The following is a 19,175-nucleotide window of genomic DNA, read 5'->3' as shown; positions in this document are numbered from 1 at the left end:
CTAGCTTGTGTTTAGTAGATGTGCCCCCACCAGACACACAGCAGTTGGGGACAGGGCCGGACTGGCCCACCGGGATACCGGGAAATTTCACCTGGGGCCGGGGAGACATTTTGGTGACTTGCGGCCGCATGGAGAACTTGAATGGCGGCCGCAAGGGAAGCTCTTCTGGCGGCCGCTGGGGGAGCAGGCTGTTCTGTCTCTGCTACCCCGCCCTCACGTGCAGCTTAATGAGACCGGGCCAGAATATGACGTCATATTCCGGCCCCGGTCTCTTTCTAGCACGCGAGGGAGGGGGAGCAGAGACAGAACAGCCTGCTCCCCCAGCGGCCGCCAGAAGAGCTTCCCTTGCGGCCGCCATTTAAGTTCTCCATGCGACCGGCGACTGCCCGCCCACCCACACAGGTAGCAACAAATATGTATGTCAGTGGGAGTGTGTGTGTGTGTGTCTGTGTCACGGTGTGTGTCTGTGTCACGGTGTGTGTGTGTCACGGTGTGTGTTTGTCATGGTGTGTGTGTGTCTCTGTGTCATGATCTGTGTCATGGTGTGTGTGTGTGTGTGTGTGTGTTTTTAAAAATAGTGTTTTACTCACTTTTTTTTTCCAACGTTGTGCTGGTCTCTGCCTCTATGACTGAGATCATCAAGCTTGATGATCTCAGCCAATCCGCACTGACACAGGAAGCGCCTCAAGTGACCGTCTGAGTGTCTGTCACTAGGAAGCAATGTAAACACTGCCTTTTCTCTGAAAAGTCAGTGTTTACATTCAAAAGCCTGCAGGGACAGGCTGTAGACACCAGAACCACTACATTAAGCTGTGTGTGTGTGTGCGCCTGCTAGTGAGTGAGCTTGTGTTTTTATGTCAATGAGCTTATGTATATCAGTGACATTGTCTATGAGGCTGTGTATCAATGAGCTTGTGTGTGTCAGTGAGATTGTGTCAGCATGTGAGTATGCTTACTGTATAATTAAATGTTTTACTCTGAAAGGACCAATATTTTATATTAGAAAAAGCAATATGTGTGTGTGTGTATATATATATATATATATATATATATATATTACTCAATCATCTGGGGTGGCAAGACATAGCCTTACATATTACATGCGACAATATATGGCGCAATGACTTATGGGGCTGGCATAGATTTTTTTTTCCAGGGCTGCTTTGTATCCCCAGTCCGGCCCTGGTTGGGGATATAAGAAAGGTTAAAATCTCCCGTATAGTAATGGGGAGGGTCATATTGATTTTGAAGAAAGTTCTAATGGAGGATTGCAGAGGCTTCAGATCTGCAGCTTTTGTGAGATGTTTTTAGATATACCTCCAATTAAAAATAATGCATAAATAAATGGATGCATGTTTTTATTGAGGGCATATCTACTAAACCGTGATTTGTATTCTCTATTTATTGTCTAATTGCAGTATAATATGCATTAACACATTCTGCAAACACTGGTGGGATTTAATCAATAAACTGAGAATTGTAGGGAAGTGACTGGGGAGTTGCAAATCAGCGTATTTAACCATAGGTCAGTGCTGTTCTATTAATTAATTGTGGGTTGTATTTCTGTGGATTTTATGACTACAATATACACGTCTTTCTCACTGCAATAGCAGAATAAATTACCTGGATTTGTTACATAAAGTGACACTTTCATAATAGCCTCCCACGTTTAATATTTCCCCCCTTCTTCTAACCATTGATATAGGGATATGATCTCTAAACAGCGCTATTCTTAAAGGAACACTATTCCTAACTGTATTCTTAACGCTGTAGTGTCCCTCTGCCCTAAAGCTATTGTCTGCACCCCCATACGGTGATTAAGGGGTTAAAAAGCCCTTTTAACACTTACTTCTTCAAAGCACCATGGTCCCTCTGCGCTGGCTCTGTCTCCTCCGATATCGGCAATAGAGGGTGGGAGCCTAATGCGAATCCACGGCGAGCGGTGATTAAGGGGTTAAAAAGCCCCTTTAACACTTACTTCTTTAACCTCTTAAGGACACATGACGTGATGATTCTCTTTTATTCCAGAAGTTGTGTCCTTAAGGGGTTAAAGCACCATGGTCTCTCTGCGCTGGCTCTGACTCCTCCAATATCGGCAATAGGGGGGGGGGGGGGGAGGGGAGCCTAATGCGCATCCACGGTGAATGGTGCGCGCCCATTAGACCTTCCCCGTATGAAAGCATTGAATCAATGCTTTTCTATGGGAATTTTGAAGACGCAGGACGCCCTCATGCAAAGCGTGAGGATGTCCAGCGTTGCTACACAGAGTTGAATTCCGTAAAACTGCAGGAAGTGCCTCTAGTAGCGGTCTGGTAGACAGCCACTAAAGGCTGTCTTAGCACTGCATGTTTTACTTTGCAGGACTAAAGGGGACAGGGACACTGTACCCAGACCACTTCAATGAGCTGAGGTGATCTGGGTGCCTATAGGGTCCCTTTAACTTATAATTGCTACAAGTGTTAGAGCCTAGACCCATTTTCACAAGCATGAGGTTTATTTGTGCTCAGCCGCAATGATTCAGAGAGCAGTAAGGCTGGCTGGGTATATGGCTCAGAGACACAGGATTTTTATAATCTCTACATCAAAGGATTAAAAAAAAGCAAAACCAAAGTACACATAAAAAAAAAAGCTAAAAGGAACTTAACAGCTGGAATATCCAGGACCTGAAAGTCCAGAAACACAGAATGTTTTCTCTGTAATAACAGTCTGACAGCCACATCTGTTGCAATCTGGGTTTGTAGAACTTAATCTAGCTGAATGACAGCGCAGCCCCGCCCCCCGTGCTTGTCAGGATATACGACCCCCCATTACTAGAAGGGCACGTGACCTGTCACACGGAGGATATAGGATCTCGACCCCATCGTTGTCAGAATGCGGACTTGAGCAAATTGGCCGACCTGTAACTCCAAGAATATCTGAAAACATTGATTTGTGCACAGTTACAGTACATGTTGTTGAGTCTGAACTGTGATTTCCCACTTATCCCAGATACCATTGTATTTTTACTGCTTTCCTGCATAGTGACTTAGTGACTCATTTATTGTACTTAATCCTGGATTTCCTGTGCATCTCATGGTTAATAAATCCAAACCAAGTGGGTGTATTTACTAAAATGGGTATTGTAGATAATAGACAAGAAAAATTCAAACGTTATGGAATTTTTGTTTTAAAATACATAGATTGGGAATTGAAAGCGGAACTGTGATGTGTTTTTTGGCCAATACATCTCATTGAAAATTACTTTTATTAACTTTTTCTTTTAAATTTATATTAGATTTATGTTCAGATCTAGCAAATTACATCACGATTGGGTTCAGGCACAGCCAGGGCTCACAATGTATTGGAGGAGAAACCGTAACATCGATTATGTTTCTCCACATCCACTTCTTATGGTGCCAGAGGTGCCCTAATACCGTTCCAGTAAGGGCTTTCCAGCTCAGTGCAAGGAGCTTCTGGGTGGCAGAGTAAGAGGCTACCCCAGGTAATTCTGGAAAACCATTTACAAGCGGTTTGACTACTTACAAAAGGGAGGGTATCAGGGCACACCCAGTACAATAGTCACATCAGCTTCTAGTGGTTATGGTGCTTGGAGAGTTTCTTTAAAGGACCACTATAGTGCCAGGAAAACACTCGTTTTCCTGGCACTATAGTGTTAATAGGTCCCACCACCCTCAGGGTCCCCCTCCCGCCGGGCTCAAGAGGTGTTAAGGGGTTAAACACTTACCTTTCTCCAGCGCTGGGCTCCCCCCCCCCCCCCCCAGGATGCTTTGTCAAGCATTATGGGAGATGTAATCCTCAACATCTGCAGTGCCCAAGGTTGCCTACTACTGTACTACACAATCAGCTCTTTTTTTTTTTCCCCCGTCTGTTTTCTATTTTGCATATACAATTACAAAGGCACCACAACAACCCCTCTGCTATTTTTGACTTTCACCGGATAAAAGAAACACCGGATTTGGATGTGAGGTTGCCCCAGTATCTACAAGGCCAGCTGACATCAGCAGAAAAGAAGCGGAGGCAGAGCCAGAACCAGTGCAGAGTGACATCAACGCTGGATTCAGGTAAGTGCACCATGGGATTGCGTGAAGCAGAGGGGTTGTGCTAGAAATACAACTTTGTATTCCTAGCATCGTAGTTTCCCTTTAACGCTATTCTGCAGGCACCTGGTGACTGTTGCTGGTTGGGGATGACAAGAACAATATATGGTTTTCCTAATCACAGCATTACACTGCAGGCTGGGGCCAGGAGTTATAAGAGTAACCATATGTAAAGGCCAGATTGTTCAGTGCTTAACACATGCCAAGTTAGATATGATTTACAGAGCACCAACGTATTCTGATGCGCTGTACAATGAGTAGACCAAACATGCATTTATGTGCCCTGATCCCTGTACAGACCCGTATTACACGTTGAACCATGCTACACCACTGCCTTTATATATGGTCAGGTTCCATTTTAGATCTCGGCTTGAACATTTGTCTAAATCAATCATATGCCGTATTCGCTTACACATTGCAGGGTCCTGGGAAACCATTTGGCCAGCATGAGACTTAACACTTCAGGTCCCTTTGACGTGACAAAATGTAATACTTGTTCAGCTTGGACCTATGAGATTCAACAGAATGAATGTAGAATTATTTGTGTTATAAACGATAGTTAAAAAAAAAAAAAAAAGGATATTCACAGACTATCACAGTGAGTCGGCCTCACTCAGAATAAGAGAATGGGTTTGTTTCTGTAAGATACGTCAAAGTAAAAGGAAATCCAAGGCTTGTTTATCTGATAGTGTAACTCGGCGCTTGCTTGTGGTATTGTAGAAAACTTCCTGTTTGAGAGTGTTTAATACAAACCCTGCAGTAGAATAAGGCAGGAGGTGTAAGTATGGGGGACGGTAATACGTTCTATAAATTGTATGTAACATTTTTACTTTAAGGAGGGGCACTCACCCATCAAAGGGGAAAAAAATAATCTGTAATCAAATTAAGGAGTTCTTCATGGTACAAGCATTCTATATGAACCCATCACGTATCCACATAGATATCGAAATTAAACCGACATTCACAGTAATAAATTAAAATTTGTAGTTATAGTGCCTTAATACTCACATCACGCCAAGGCAGCTGTAACGCTGGCTGAGCAGCAAACAGCTGGACATGAACACTTACAGGGCTATTCCGTAAAGTGAAAATTGCCGGGAATCAGTGTTCATTTTGTTGACTAACAAATTTGTCAATTCAAATTTAGGAAGCTAAGTCGCCTAAAACTAGACTAAAACAATACAGATGACTAAAATCAAATTGAAATTTGCCAAAATTAACACTGGCGGGTGAGACATACTGGGGCTGGGGGAAATGGGACACACGAGAGGGCTGGGGGAATGGGACACACGGGGAGGCTGGGGGAACGGGACACACGGGGAGGCTGGGGGAACGGGACACACGGGGAGGCTGGGGGAACGGGACACACGGGGAGGCTGGGGGAACGGGACACACGGGGAGGCTGAGGGAACGGGACACACGGGGAGGCTGAGGGAACGGGACACACGGGGAGGCTGAGGGAACGGGACACATGGAGGGACTGGGGGAGATGACTAAAATAGGACTAAAACTAAATAGCTTTTTAGTTTAGAAACCATGTCTAAAACTAAATTGGAATTTGCTGTCAAACACTGCCGGGAATTCTAATTGAAAACAGAATTGATTGATTCCAATGCAGCTAAATTCTGAAATTCACTTTGAATTTCCCTTGGTTCTCACTTTAGTGAGTTAATCCGGAGTCTAACAAGCCTTAGACGCTTTACTTCTCTTTACTAGTAAAGATTAAGAATAACTCACTTGGTGATCAGGTGGGTTTTTCAGCTTTTCCTTTTGCGATTTGTAGAGAAATGTTGGCCTTTGATCTTACCATGTGCACTCTCTCTTCCACTCATTGTGAAACTAAGAACAAAGGACGTTTAGTGGATAGGATGATTCACACAGAGAGAAAATAATAAAAAATAAAAATTCCATCATTGTCACTGGCAATGTGGGGATCAAGGAAAAATGTCAAATGTCAATAGAAAATAAACATTTCTTACAATTCTGAATTTTCAGAATCTAATTGTCAGACTTCACAAGTTATCCAATATTATGTGTCATACGATGTGTAGTCAGTCCTAATCACCAACACAGATCGGTCACCACAGATATGGCGTTAGGAGGATTGTTAGAGAGTGCACGTTTAAATGGGCTCTTGCAGTATTTGTGATTATAGCAGATCCATCACCTGTACCCCGCGGTCATGGACCCCCACCAAATCTGTCACTTTTGGGGGTTTTAGTGAAATATGCAAAGACACCTGAAAATAACAGATCAGATTTAAACGCCCACTCTAGGCACCATAAAAACTAAAGTGCACAGTTGTGATTAGGTACCATGAACACCACCCAACCTGAAAGTTGTCAAACCATTTGTGAGCAGTTTGACTACTACTAACCTGGAGTACGCTGGGCTCAGGTCACTTCCTCCATTGAGAGCTGGAAGCTCTTGGACAAAGAATCCGTTAGCTCCCCTGAGCGAAACCTTCCTGTGCAGGATCAGCTCATTGACGGACAGCGCCAGCCGATTGTTCCAGCCTGGCTATTTAAAAATAAAATTTATATTTATTCACAGTTTTTAATTTTGTGAATAAACCCAAAGGTCTAGCATGGTTATTCATTAAACTAGAAATTGATTAGAGAACTGAATGTCCTGGGCCCTGCTAGCCACATTGGAAAAATTCTAAATGCAGCTAATTCACAACTCTGCAATTTTGGGCTACATTTAAAAGCTGCACTTTTAGCAATAACGAACGGTTGTCCTGAAATTGAAAGATTTTTTTCCCCCCAATAGCACAGATTAAGCTAGCATTGGCATTAGAGCATGTTACTCATTTAAAACCTGTTACTAGATACTCTATCAGATAGCAATATGAAGATATATATATATATATATATATATAATCTCATACCTTAACAGTTAATGTCACCATACGTTCAGCAAGCACATGAAAGCAGGGAATATAATGTATCCAAAATGGTATTACATAGAAACATAGAATGTGATGGCAGATAAGAATCATTCGGCCCATCTAGTCTGCCCGATTTTCTAAATACTTTCATTAGTCTCTGACCTTATCTTATATCTTGGCTAGCCTTATGCCTATCCCACGCATGCTTAAACTCCTTCACTGTGTTAACCTCTACCACTTCAGCTGGAAGGCTATTCCATGCATCCACTACCCTCTCAGTAAAGTAATACTTCCTGATATTATTTTTAAACCTTTGTCCCTCTAATTTAAGACTGTCCTCTTGTGGTAGTTTTTCTTCTTTTAAATATAGTCTCCTCCTATACTGTGTTGATTCCCTTTATGTATTTAAATGTTTCTATCATATCCCCCCTGTCTCGTCTTTCCTCCAAGCTATACATGTTAAGTTCCTTTAACCTTTCCTGGTAAGTTTTATCCTGCAATCCATGAACCAGTTTAGTTGCCCTTCTCTGAACTCTCTCCAAGGTATCAATATCCTTCTGGAGATACGGTCTCCTCGGACTTCCTTGCATCGATTCTGTATTACAGTTTAAAAAAAAACAAAAAAGGAACTGACTGAGCAATGCCGGTGTTGTGGAGTCTGTGTACAAAACCTTCGGTTCTGGCTTCTTACATTATTACACTAGTAGCCAAAAATGTGGAAACCTTTTGTTAAATGTATATATTTCTAACAACGGATGGCTGATGACATCAGTCATTTATAGAATGATGTCATAGAATTACATATCACTAGAAAGATAATTGTATGCAGAATTCAATGAAACAAATTTACTGAATTAGCACAACTGCCTTTTAGAACATGAAGTGCATTTCATTAATTTAAAACTGACCAATGAGACTGATTGTTCCGAGATCCAATGCGTTGTTATTATGACACAACATGGAACCAATAAGGTGCTAGTGTGAGACAGCTCCCATTACCATGTATCAGAGTTAATAGTAGGACTCCTATTCAGTTGTGTGTCATCGAAACACTATGAGTCACTATGGGCAGAAATGGTGAGCAGTTATTAAATACACTTTACCACGGTTTTCTTCACCTTATCAAAGTTTTCTGTATTTTTTTGCATTGTTGCATTACATTCTGCATTAATCGGACACTTTAGCAAACCAGACCTACTTCAGCTCATTGAAGTAGTGTGGGCGCAATGTCCCGGTCCCTCTTAGTTCTGCAATGGAAATCATAGCAGTTTTAGATGGATGTTTTTATTGCAATGCTAAGACTGCCTCTAGTGACTGTCAGACAACCACAAGAGGCACTTCCTGATTGCTAAGCGACTTTTTGTCAACTGATGCTGTATGCCCTCACGCTCTGCCGGGGGACATCCAGTGTCTGTTAAATCCCCATAGAAAAGCATTGCAGCAATGCTTTCCTATGGAGAGGGCATAATACGCTTGCGGACTCGCTGCGCATGCGGATTGGCTCCCCCATCGGGTGACATCAAAGCATCTGACGTCACCCGCCGGGGGAACCAATCCACATGCGCTGTAAGTGTGGGTATGTGGGAGGAGGGGGAAGCTTGGAGGGAGCTATAGTGTAAGATTATACGACTGTACTACTACACTATACTACCCCTTTAAATTATCTTTCTAATAATGTAAACTTTTCTGGTATTATTCTAAAAAATACTTTAGTGCATGTGCCTTACCGGCCATATTCTATGTACACCACTGAATAGGCCTAAACCTATAAAACATCTAATTCTCCAATTTATTGAGGTCGATTTATATCCCTCCATATCCTGAGCATTTAATCTGAGTGTATATTTATACTGACTCCAGGAACTCAAAATTAGTTCTGACTCCGCAGGGCTGATCAGTGCACAACTCAAGTCAGAAATTAAGGCCCATGCTCTGTGGGTGTGAGTAATTTTGCAAAACTAACCAGATAATTCTGCATCAGTACCAGGGCAACACAAACGGGAATGCATGACACTGGGAGTGAATAAAACTCCCCAGCACCCTTTTTATATATTTCACCACCACCACCATAATAAAACTGTTATGAAAGGACAAATTATTATTATTTTTTTTAAATTATACTACATTTCATCTTTTGTTCTCTGGGATTTGCTGCCCCCTGCAGACAATTGTAGAGTTTGCAGGAGTTGAAAACTCAAAAGAGTAAGTGCTTTTCTGCAAGCGGATTAATATTTCAAACTTGTGCACTGTGGGGGGAAAAAATGTAAATCCGGCAGAAATAAGTTTGTGCTGCAGTTCAGCTTGGCTGGATTTCGTACGAAATAAAAATCGAGATTGCTATTCAAACAGCTAAACAAGCTTCCTATGACTGTGCTGACATGCAACATTTGTATCATTTCGTAGCCGAATGGTTACGAAAGGATACGAATTTTAAAATGCCAATTATGAGATGCCAAACTAAAGTTATTATAGATCTAGATTAAAAGAAAAATTAGGAAGAACTCCATATAAATAGAGAACTCATTTTTAGAATGATGGATTGTAATGATTTTCATTTTGGCATCTTGTATCAATGAAAAATTAGGAAAACGTTAATTGGGTAATTAACCACCCACAAATCTTTCCCACACAGTCTCTGACATCAGTGACCATCCTGCAGTGAAAAAAATTAAAAAAAAAAATTAACAAAAACTCATCCCAACTATGTCTGCGGAGGTAGCAGGCACCACATTGCAGGCAGGGCAAGATTACTGCAATGAAACGCATTTGGAAAAACGTGGTGAAGTAGCAGCAAGAGTCATTTACGTTTTATTTTTTATGACCTGCCCAAAATAGGCATTACTACAGTTTCTGTCACATCTCTAAATGGAAAATAGCTGACAGTAGCTGTCCTATTATTGTCCAATTCTCATACCCCAGTCAATGCCAATGAAGTGGTAGGAAGATAGACTATGGATTGCGTTCTGCCTTTCCAAAATTCTTTATGCCATGTCTAAAGTAGAATTCCACCGTGTACGGATATCCTGTCGTAGAATGTGGGAAGCCCTCTTAATTCTTGCTTCTACCTCATGATTAAGAGAGGCCTAACAGTGGAAATGCTCAGTAATCATAAAACTCAAATATGATTTGCAGCAAGGTTGGACCTCCACAACTACCATACCAAGGCACCGTGGGCTGTCACCAAGAAAGATATACTGGCCAGTGGGAGTACTCAAAACAGCAGCCTAACAAAATCACCCACCTGGGAAATCAGGTGGGTGATTTTGTTAGGCTGCTGTTTTGACACACATCCATATTTTGACATGGCCTTGGAATGTAATCCAACAAAATGTTCAAGAGTGGGCTGGTGGACACTTCCCTAGCATGATTAGGAGTCCAACTATCTCTTGTCAACAACTAGCCCTTTAGAAGAAAGCACTGTACAGACAAATAAAAGGCTTTAAAAACGCATTCTTTATCTTCACTAATACCTTGTCTGTAACACAACTACTGCCACACTCAGTGTAGGGGGTGTTCACTTGTGCAGTAAATTGCAGCCACACACTGTGTATTACTAAGGGAAGGAGTTGCATTTTTTAAAGCAGAAGGAATGGCACTGAAGCAAATTGCATATCTAATCAGTCACTTACTAGAAAACAATAAAATAACATCAGTAAAACAATCCTCAATCAGTGAATCAAAGTGTACAACCTCCCTGCCGACTACGGGCACTAACCTCACCATCCCTCCTGTCCTGCCTACGGATGGTGGTAGTGGTGGGGGTGGTAGCGCTAGCTGTAGCTTGTGACATCGGCGCAGAATCAAATACAGTAAAAGTAGACTTGCTGCCTTCCCTAGTACTTTCTTGTTCTGCTTCTTTGCTCACTAATGCAGAATTGTGGTATCTTTGCAGATGTTACTTCATACCAGCACTTGTGAGATGGCCCTTTACTCGCCCCATCCATGCTCACTTCCTTACTGCAGAATTTGCATTTTGCAAGTCAACCTTCTGGGAGGCACTTGAAGTGATTCCAAACTTTACTTCAGCGTGATACATTATCCCCCACCCCACCAACATTTAACACACACACACACAACATAGAAACAGAATGTGACAGCAGACGAGAACCATTCGGCCCATCTAGTCTGCCCAATATTTTTAAAAAACACTTTCATCAGTCCCTGGCCTTATCTTATATCTAGGATAGTCTTATGCCTAAACTCTCTCACTGTGTTAATCTATACCACTTCAGCTGTAAGGGTATTCCATGCATCCACTACCTTCTCAGTAAAGTAATACTTCGATATTTTTTTAACCTTTGCAACTCTAATTGTATGTCCTCTATCCGCACACCAGAAATACAAAACCACACATTCAGCACACAAAATGTAAAGCCAGGACACATCACAAACAGTAAACATACGGTATACCAGACAGATTATGTACAGTCAGCACACTATGCACACACAGATGAGATCCTAAATTCCCATTTTTTGCATATTAAAATAGACTATAGCGTGATTGGCGTATTTTTCTAGATCAGCTATTTTGGCCTCAGTTTTAATCTGGGAAAATTCATAGTTTAGTGAATAAGCCTGCTAATTTCTAGGTCGAAGAAGGATCCCAAACTAAATTATTTTGTGTCGGGGCAAATAGATTTTCATGACTGACAATTGGATTGGGCTACTGTAGCCGCTTGGACAAGTAGTTTTTAAATTTCCACACCCACGGTGTGCAATAATGGATATGGTGCATGTGTTTTTTTTCCATTTAAGGTAGAATTTCAGTAGGCATCAAAGGAACTCTAGGTGGATCAAGCAGTGAACTGAATATAAAATGAACAACCTTTAGGACAATACAGCCGTCCTACTTTTGGTGCAAGAAATATACGAATTGAATAATAAATGCAAATTTTATTTAAGTTTTATACTATAGTCTGAACATCATAACGTGTACAAATGCTTTTGACTACATCTCCTATTATGTTCTCTACCATTTAGGAGTAAGTCATTTTGTTTACACCTCTCTGCATGTGACCATACAGGCTTCCGAAACACTTCCTAAAAAGGCACAGATATATTTTAGGTTCCTGTATTGCACGGTTTGTTTAATCTAAAATCTTTTATCCTCTGTTAATAGCCTTCTAGAACCTGCAGGGGCCCTCTGTGTGCGAGTAAAATATAGTTAACAGAGCAGGAAATAAAAACTTCTAAAGTAAGTTAACATCTGAGTGTAAACTAAACCATTTTTCTCATGTGGGCTGTGTCAGTCACAGCCAGGGGAGGATGCATAAACAGAAACAAAAGTGATTTAACTTCGAAATGGCAGAGATTTGAACAGTGGGGACTTTGCGGGCATGATCAATACACTAAATCTGCTTTACAAAGTCTCAAGTTGTTTTGATGCACTTAGTATCCCTTTAAAGAATAAAAGAAATTGAGAACATAACACCATTTACAAGAATATAGGTTCCTTTGGAGCCCTGCGATCATAGTGTTCCATCTGAACTGCGTGGATTAAATCCTTCCCTACGCAGGCTATTTGCTTCTGTGTGTGTGATGACAGAGCAGCGTACTAGAAGAGTGTCATTTTTTAAAAACTGCCGCTGCTTCAGTGCTTGAATGTGCATAAAAGTGACGTAGCCGAATCCCTTAGGGTTGCGAAAACTTGTGGGCTTCTGGAAAGCCAAAAGGTCTGGCTTAGTTTCCATCACCTCCTCTTGATCCTGTCGAACAGAGCCTTCGGACTGGTCAAGGACAGAAAGACGTATGGTTCCCTGAAAAGGCCAAGGAAGGAGGCTGTCATACTCCCCTTGCATGGTGTGAACAAAGAGGGAGATATAATTGGAACAGCGTTGCGCACTGGGAAGCTGAAGGTGCAGTCTTAAGCAGAGCTTGTATCCAGGCTTACCAGTGTAAAACCCTTGGCTGTGTATTACCACTGGTCTGTCCTCCTCTTGGTTTTTCAGGTGTGTACTGAAATTACCAATCTTCCATACAAAGATGCCATTGCAATGCTGAGCCTCTACTTCTACCATTTTGTCCTCCAGGGACCGTATTGTTTGTTTAAGTTCGGTGACATAGTTGGTCTGTGTCTCCATCTTGGCGATTAGTTCTCGAATCTGATGATCCTGTCTCACCAAGCGCCCCTCCAGCTGGTCGATGGTCTCCCTCAAGTGCTGTGTCTCCTGGCTGCAGTCATGCTGATGTGACAGAAGAGATGAATGGACCGGAAGCACAGAGGGAGGACCAGGCTGAAATGCTCCTAGGTTTGTAAAGGAGAGGTTGGATAGAGGGCTTGTAGGGGTAAGACTGCTGCTGATGTTGAACACTGTGTGTGCCATCATCTGCATATGAGCCTGGGTGAATTCCTGCAGGTGAAGAGCCAGCTCATTCCGCTGCATCTGAAGAACATAAAAAATAAAATGCATATATTAAAAGGAAACCAGCATCTACCATGTATATATATATATATATAACCGTGAAGTTCAAATCTACTCTGGTCATGGATCCACAGACAGATTTTACATACTGCTTTTATAGGGACACTCTAGGCGCCCACAAATGTGGGGCAATGTATACATTAGGTAAAAATTTGGCTGTAGCGGCTATAGTGCCTCCCAGAAACGTAGCACATGAAGGTGTTAACCACAACCAGGCACCGGCCTGGTGAGGAACCTGCTAGCAGAGGCAAATGGTATCTGACGCAAACACCCTGTGAAGTACTATGGGGCTGCCTAGTCAGCTTATGAACTGTATCTTCAACTGATGCAGACTGTCTGAATCACTCCCTGTAGTGGATCAGAGCATTACCGCGTAATACCACACCAATGCTCTGATTCCTTACTGACTGTCATATGCCATGAGGGAGTCCTACATCCGCTGGGGGTGCAAACCAAATAATCAGCCCATTGGACAGCCAAGGATTAACTCCATCCCCTCCATGGCATTTGGAGAGGGTAATAAACTATTTTTTAATGCCTAACCAAAAGCCCATATCCACCAATACTGCCTTTAAAGGACCACTATAGGCACCCAGACCACTTCAGCTTAATGAAGTGGTCTGGGTGCCTGGTCGAGCTAGGTTTAACCCTTTTTTATATAAACATAGCAGTTTCAGAGAAACTGCTAGGTTTATATTAGGGTTAAGCCAGCCTCTAGTGGCTGTCTCATTGACAGCCGCTAGAGGGCTTGCGTGCTTCTCACTGTGAAAAATCACAGTGAGAAGACGCCAGCGTCCATAGGAAAACATTGTAAATGCTTTCCTATGAGACCGGCTGAATGCGCGCGCGGCTCCTGCCGCGCATGCGCTGGAAAAAGAGGTAAGTTTAACCCCTTCCTCTCCATCCAGCCCGGCGGGAGGAGGCCATGAGGGTGGGGGCACCCTCAGGGCACTATAGTGGTCCTTTAACCCCACAGTAAATCACCTATGATCTGAACTAAATCACCGTTATTTTTTAACATGCCAAGCACTACAGCCCCTTTCCCCCTCTACAGTCCTTACCTCCCAAACCCTTCAGCCCTTATCTTGTCATTTGTACACACTACTTTTCCTATGTACCCCTCTACACACTATAGCCACTATTAAACACCACACAAATGCTCATATCCACATACACTAAAGGCCCTACCCCGCCCACGTCACCACAAAGAGCCCCATCCTTAAATTACATCCCACAAGTAGATTCCTCCCAAAACTTCATCTTACAAGCAACTCCTCAGGCAGCATTCCTACAAACATGCAATACCACAAGCAGCATTTTGTCCTCTGGTGTTCCCTTTATGGAGACAACAGTGACAAGAAAAAGGCAAGAGCAAGTGTATCACTAAATTTGCTAGCACTGTGGTAACCACAGGGCATAGTCACCGGGGCTCTGTATTAAAGGACCACTATAGTGCCAGGAAAACAAACTCGTTTTCCTGGCACTATAGGGTCTTTAGGTTCCCCCCACCCTCAGGGTCCCACTCCAGCTGGGCTTAAGAGGTTAGACACTTTCCTTTCTCCAGCACTGGGCTCCCTCCGCGCTGAATGTGCATGCGCGGCAAGAGCCTTGCGCGTATTCAGACAGTCCATAGGAAAGCATTTCTCAATGCTTTCCTATGGACGTCCAGAGTCTTCTCACTGATTTTCACAGTGAGAAGCGCGGAAGCGCCTCTAGCGGCTGTCAATGAGACAGCCACTAGAGGCTGGATTAACCCTAGTGTAAACATAGCAGTTTCTCTGAAACTGCTATGTTTACAGCTGCAGGGTTAAAACCTGGGGGACCTGGCACCCAGACCACTTCATTGAGCTGAAGTGGTCTGGGTGACTATAGTGTCCCTTTAAAGGATCTTAACATGTATAGCTTGGATGAAAGACATGACGGGGGGATATGATAGAAACATTTAAATACATAGTGGTCCTTTAAGTAGGTGGCCAAACTGGAAGCACAGCCGACTTGGAGAATATTTCTGACAATTCTCAGTTTCGTGAAGAACGCCATAAAAAGTGAATTGTGGTGGATTTGCAAACTAAATGCAAAATAGCGAAACTAGAAATAGAATCTCTTTTTTCCAAGTTTGCTGCATATTGTAGTTTCCTTCACTTCATTTTTTTAGTGAATAGGTTCTTTTAGTATACTAGCCTACTCATATAAAGCAGATATTTTAGTATGAAAATTAATGGGTCCCTATACATTTACTATTATTATAAAACATCCTTGGCAAGGTACTTGCAACTTGTTAGGGGAGAAGAAACACAAATAGCGGGATTGACCCTTGACTTTGCTATGTCAATGGTAACATCTGCTTAGTTTTGTTTCAAAACATTTGAGAGTTTTTGAAATACAATTATTCAAGCAGGGGGCCGGAGTAGGGGAATCTGGGGAACTTTGTATGTGTCATACAATTAAAAAGTGGCTTGACAAAGAACTGGGGATTTTATTAAAGGACACGGAGGTTCATATTATGCTCATCTCTTTCTTTATTATACCTCAGCAGCAAAGAGAAGGTATAAACATTCATAGAATTTTTTTTTTTTTTTAACAGGTTCTCCAAGGGTTAACACAACATTATACCCTTAACCAATAGGAATAGTCCATCTATCTATAACTACTCATGTTTCCTTTCCTCTTTCTTTGCTGCTGCCTCAGCTAAGTACCATCTAAATTTTAGCTCTCCTCAGAGCAACTTATTTTAGACTGTTAGAGCTTTTTTATGTCTTTAATACTTTCAATGTAATTTTGCATATGTTAGTCTTATTGCTCTTCTATCTGTTTCTATCTGCTTCTGGTGCAGATACAATATTTCTCTGGGGTTTCCTGCCCCCCCCCCCCCCCCCCCCCCCCTCCGGCGGTTAACGCCCCCCCTCCCGCACCTCCCCGGGTAGTTTATTACCCGTTCAATTTCGTCCTCCCCAAGCAAACCGCGGCGGCCGTTTCCCGGCGCGAGCGTTCTGAATCCAGAGACCGTTTGCGCATGCGCAATAACGGCTGCACGGCGTGGCAGCCATTTTCCAGCACAGACTGCCAGGTCTTTGCCGCGCTTTTGCTCCGCCCGCACCCTGCACACTGAGGGCGGACGCGCACGGATTGGCTACTGGCATTGGCTGGCAGCTTAACAGTGCTCCCTGGCAGCCATTCCGGAGGGAACACTCGGTAAGCTGACAGCCTTTGTTTGTGCCTGGATCTATATCCATAAATAAAGTAGAGAACCCACTTAGTGTTTTTTTTCCACGTATAGCTCCTTACTTCCCTACATAGGGTTTAAAGGGACAGCAGTATTCTTAGCACACTCTATACAAGTTTGTGCAGAGATTTTTACTGTGTGCAATCAGTCTACCCTGCTCTGTTTGCTAGCTCAGTGTCCCAAGAGTATTTGAGTAACCTGACTGTAATGCAGCACCTCAGGGACCAAGGGGTTTCCACACCCACTGATGCCAGTAAGGACCCCATGCACCACGTGTCCCCTGTCACACGCCCACGCTCACCACAGAGAGAGGACGTGGCATCCATGGAGCAGTTGAACTCGGAGGAGTCCCACTCGCTTCTGGATGCGACCATGACCAAATAGGTCACCCAAGCCATCTTCACGGCAATGGGGGCGATGTCAGAGAACCTGACACAATATATTAGTAACGCCCTACTGGCGTCTAGCAACAACCCCAGCGGCCTCTGCCCCAAGGCCCAAACTGATAAGCCTGCGCCCCTCAGCGGCTAAAAGGCTACAGAGAAGACCCACCATACGGGCAAACACACCTCCAAAACCAGCATGACGGACAGGTCACGCCCTGTCACTACTGAGGACGTGGGGCCCCCACGTAAAAGAGCCAACCGCCGGGCAAAAGCGGTGAGGACGTGGAAATGGGCAAAAGCCCAGACAGAGACATCCGACTCTGGTTCGGACCTAGAGGAGGTAATGAGTGAGTCCGAGGAAATCGGCTCTTTGGAATCGGGGAACTCTTTCCCTGAGCGCAGCCTGGCAATCACACCAGCTAAAGGTAAGGTGGCCACGGATGACTCCATCATCCTAGACCCTCAGGGCGAGCCCCTATTTAACCCAGACGACCTACAACACCCTAGGTCTACAGACTGGTTCCCAGCTGACCATGTGGCCCAATATATAGCAGCCAGGATCAGGAAACCCCTGGATAAAACGACCAGGAATAAGCTGAGAGCAGAGTGCCCATGCCCAACGGTCCCCGATATGGCTTGCGCCACACCGGAGGTGGACCCTAAGATTGCCCAGTTCCTGGGAAAAGCTGGCTGGAAAGCCAAAAAAGGGCTGGACTACTCCCTGCGCCACTGCCAGGACAAGGTGATTGACTCCTTGGGCCCCAGCGCAAAAATCTTCGGCTTAGTCGAAGCGACACTCTCAGGTGGCGCACCGCTAGATCCCTTAGAGATCCGAGAGTGGGCGCAACGCTCTATTTGCCTCATCGGCAACTCTAATGCCGCACTAAGTACTGAGAGGCGGAAAACAATTCTCATGAAAATAGACCCTAAGCTGGTCAACATGGCCATAACCGAGCCTGGACCCAAGGCAAAAGGCCTCCTTTTCGGAGACAATTTTGTAAAAGAGCTGGGCAATTACATGAGCACATTTACAGCCCTAGATAAGGCGCAAACAAACCTGAAACGGGTGTTCTCCCCAAAGGTTTTTTGGGGGGGCTGGCAGGTACCGAGGCCGCCTGTCCAGCCGTCCATCACGGGGCTCCCACCGGGGCTACCGAGGCCCCACTACACCAAGGTTCCCACAGACGGAGAGCAGAACCCCCGCACCTTTCTTCCCGGTCAGGGGCAAATCGTGGCAGCCCAGAGGACACAGGGGTTCCACATACGCCGACGACCTTATGGTAAGTGCTTCCCCCTTTCTCATACCTCACACGTGGGGGGCAGACTTTCCAAATTTATTGGGGCATGGCACAGACTCACGTCCGATGCCTGGATTCTCAACACAGTAGCAGGGTACCACATAGATTTCGTAAAAGACCCAACCCAATCCGCAATGCCACGGCGGATGGTAGTCACCCCACAGGACAGAACTCGTGACGAAGGAAATCGGAGCACTGGCGGAGAAGGGAGCGATCTACCAGGTCGCACCTCACTCCCCAGGCTTCCTGAGCAACCTGTTCCTGGTCCCCAAGAAAGGCGGTGGGGTAAGACCAGTGATCAACCTACGCCCGCTCAATGCGTTTGTAAGATATCAAACTAGACCTCCAAGATGCATATCTCACCATCCCCATTGCGAAGGAATGTCAACATCTCCTTCAATTCCGTTGGGACACTCAGATGTGGAGGTTCCAGTGCCTACCGTTTGGCCTATCATCAGCACCATGGTGCTTTACAAAAAACTGTTGAAACCAGTGGTTGCGCTGCTGCGCAGCAGAGGGGTTCGCATGATCATATATCTGGACAATATGCTGATCATGGCGCAAGACGCCCTATTACTGCAACAACACCTACCGTATATACTCGAGTATAAGCCGACCCGAATATAAGCCGAGGCCCCTAATTTTACCCCCAAAAAATGGGAAAACTTATTGACTCGAGTATAAGACTAGGGTGGGAAATGCAGCAGCTACTGGTACATTTCTAAATAAAATAAGATCCTAAAAAATTTATATTAAATGAATATTTAATTACAGTGTGTGTATATAATGAATGCAGTGTGTATATGAATGCAGTGTGCGTGTATGAGTGCAGTGTGCGTGTATGAGTGCAGTGTGTGTG

General features: G+C 43.9%; 2 protein-coding genes across 2 annotated transcripts in view; one reads left to right on the top strand and one right to left on the bottom strand.

Moving 5' to 3' along the window:
- The window catches only part of IFTAP (intraflagellar transport associated protein), a 526,063-nt gene that overhangs the window by 344,275 nt on the left and 162,613 nt on the right, over window positions 1-19,175 (top strand). The gene's annotated exons all lie outside the window — the stretch shown is intronic.
- TRAF6 (TNF receptor associated factor 6) overlaps window positions 11,861-19,175 on the bottom strand; it is a 35,072-nt gene continuing 27,757 nt past the window's right edge. The window contains exon 7 of the mRNA XM_063438306.1: window positions 11,861-13,370. Coding sequence (XP_063294376.1) covers window positions 12,456-13,370 — 915 coding nt within the window. The 3' untranslated portion in view covers window positions 11,861-12,455. The remainder of the gene's footprint in view (window positions 13,371-19,175) is intronic.

The sequence above is a fragment of the Pelobates fuscus genome, chromosome 12, assembly GCF_036172605.1.
Source record: "Pelobates fuscus isolate aPelFus1 chromosome 12, aPelFus1.pri, whole genome shotgun sequence".
In the NCBI taxonomy this organism is placed as follows: Eukaryota; Metazoa; Chordata; class Amphibia; order Anura; family Pelobatidae; genus Pelobates; species Pelobates fuscus.
Note: the sequence above shows the minus strand (reverse complement) of the source record. Positions and strands in the feature narration are given on the sequence as shown.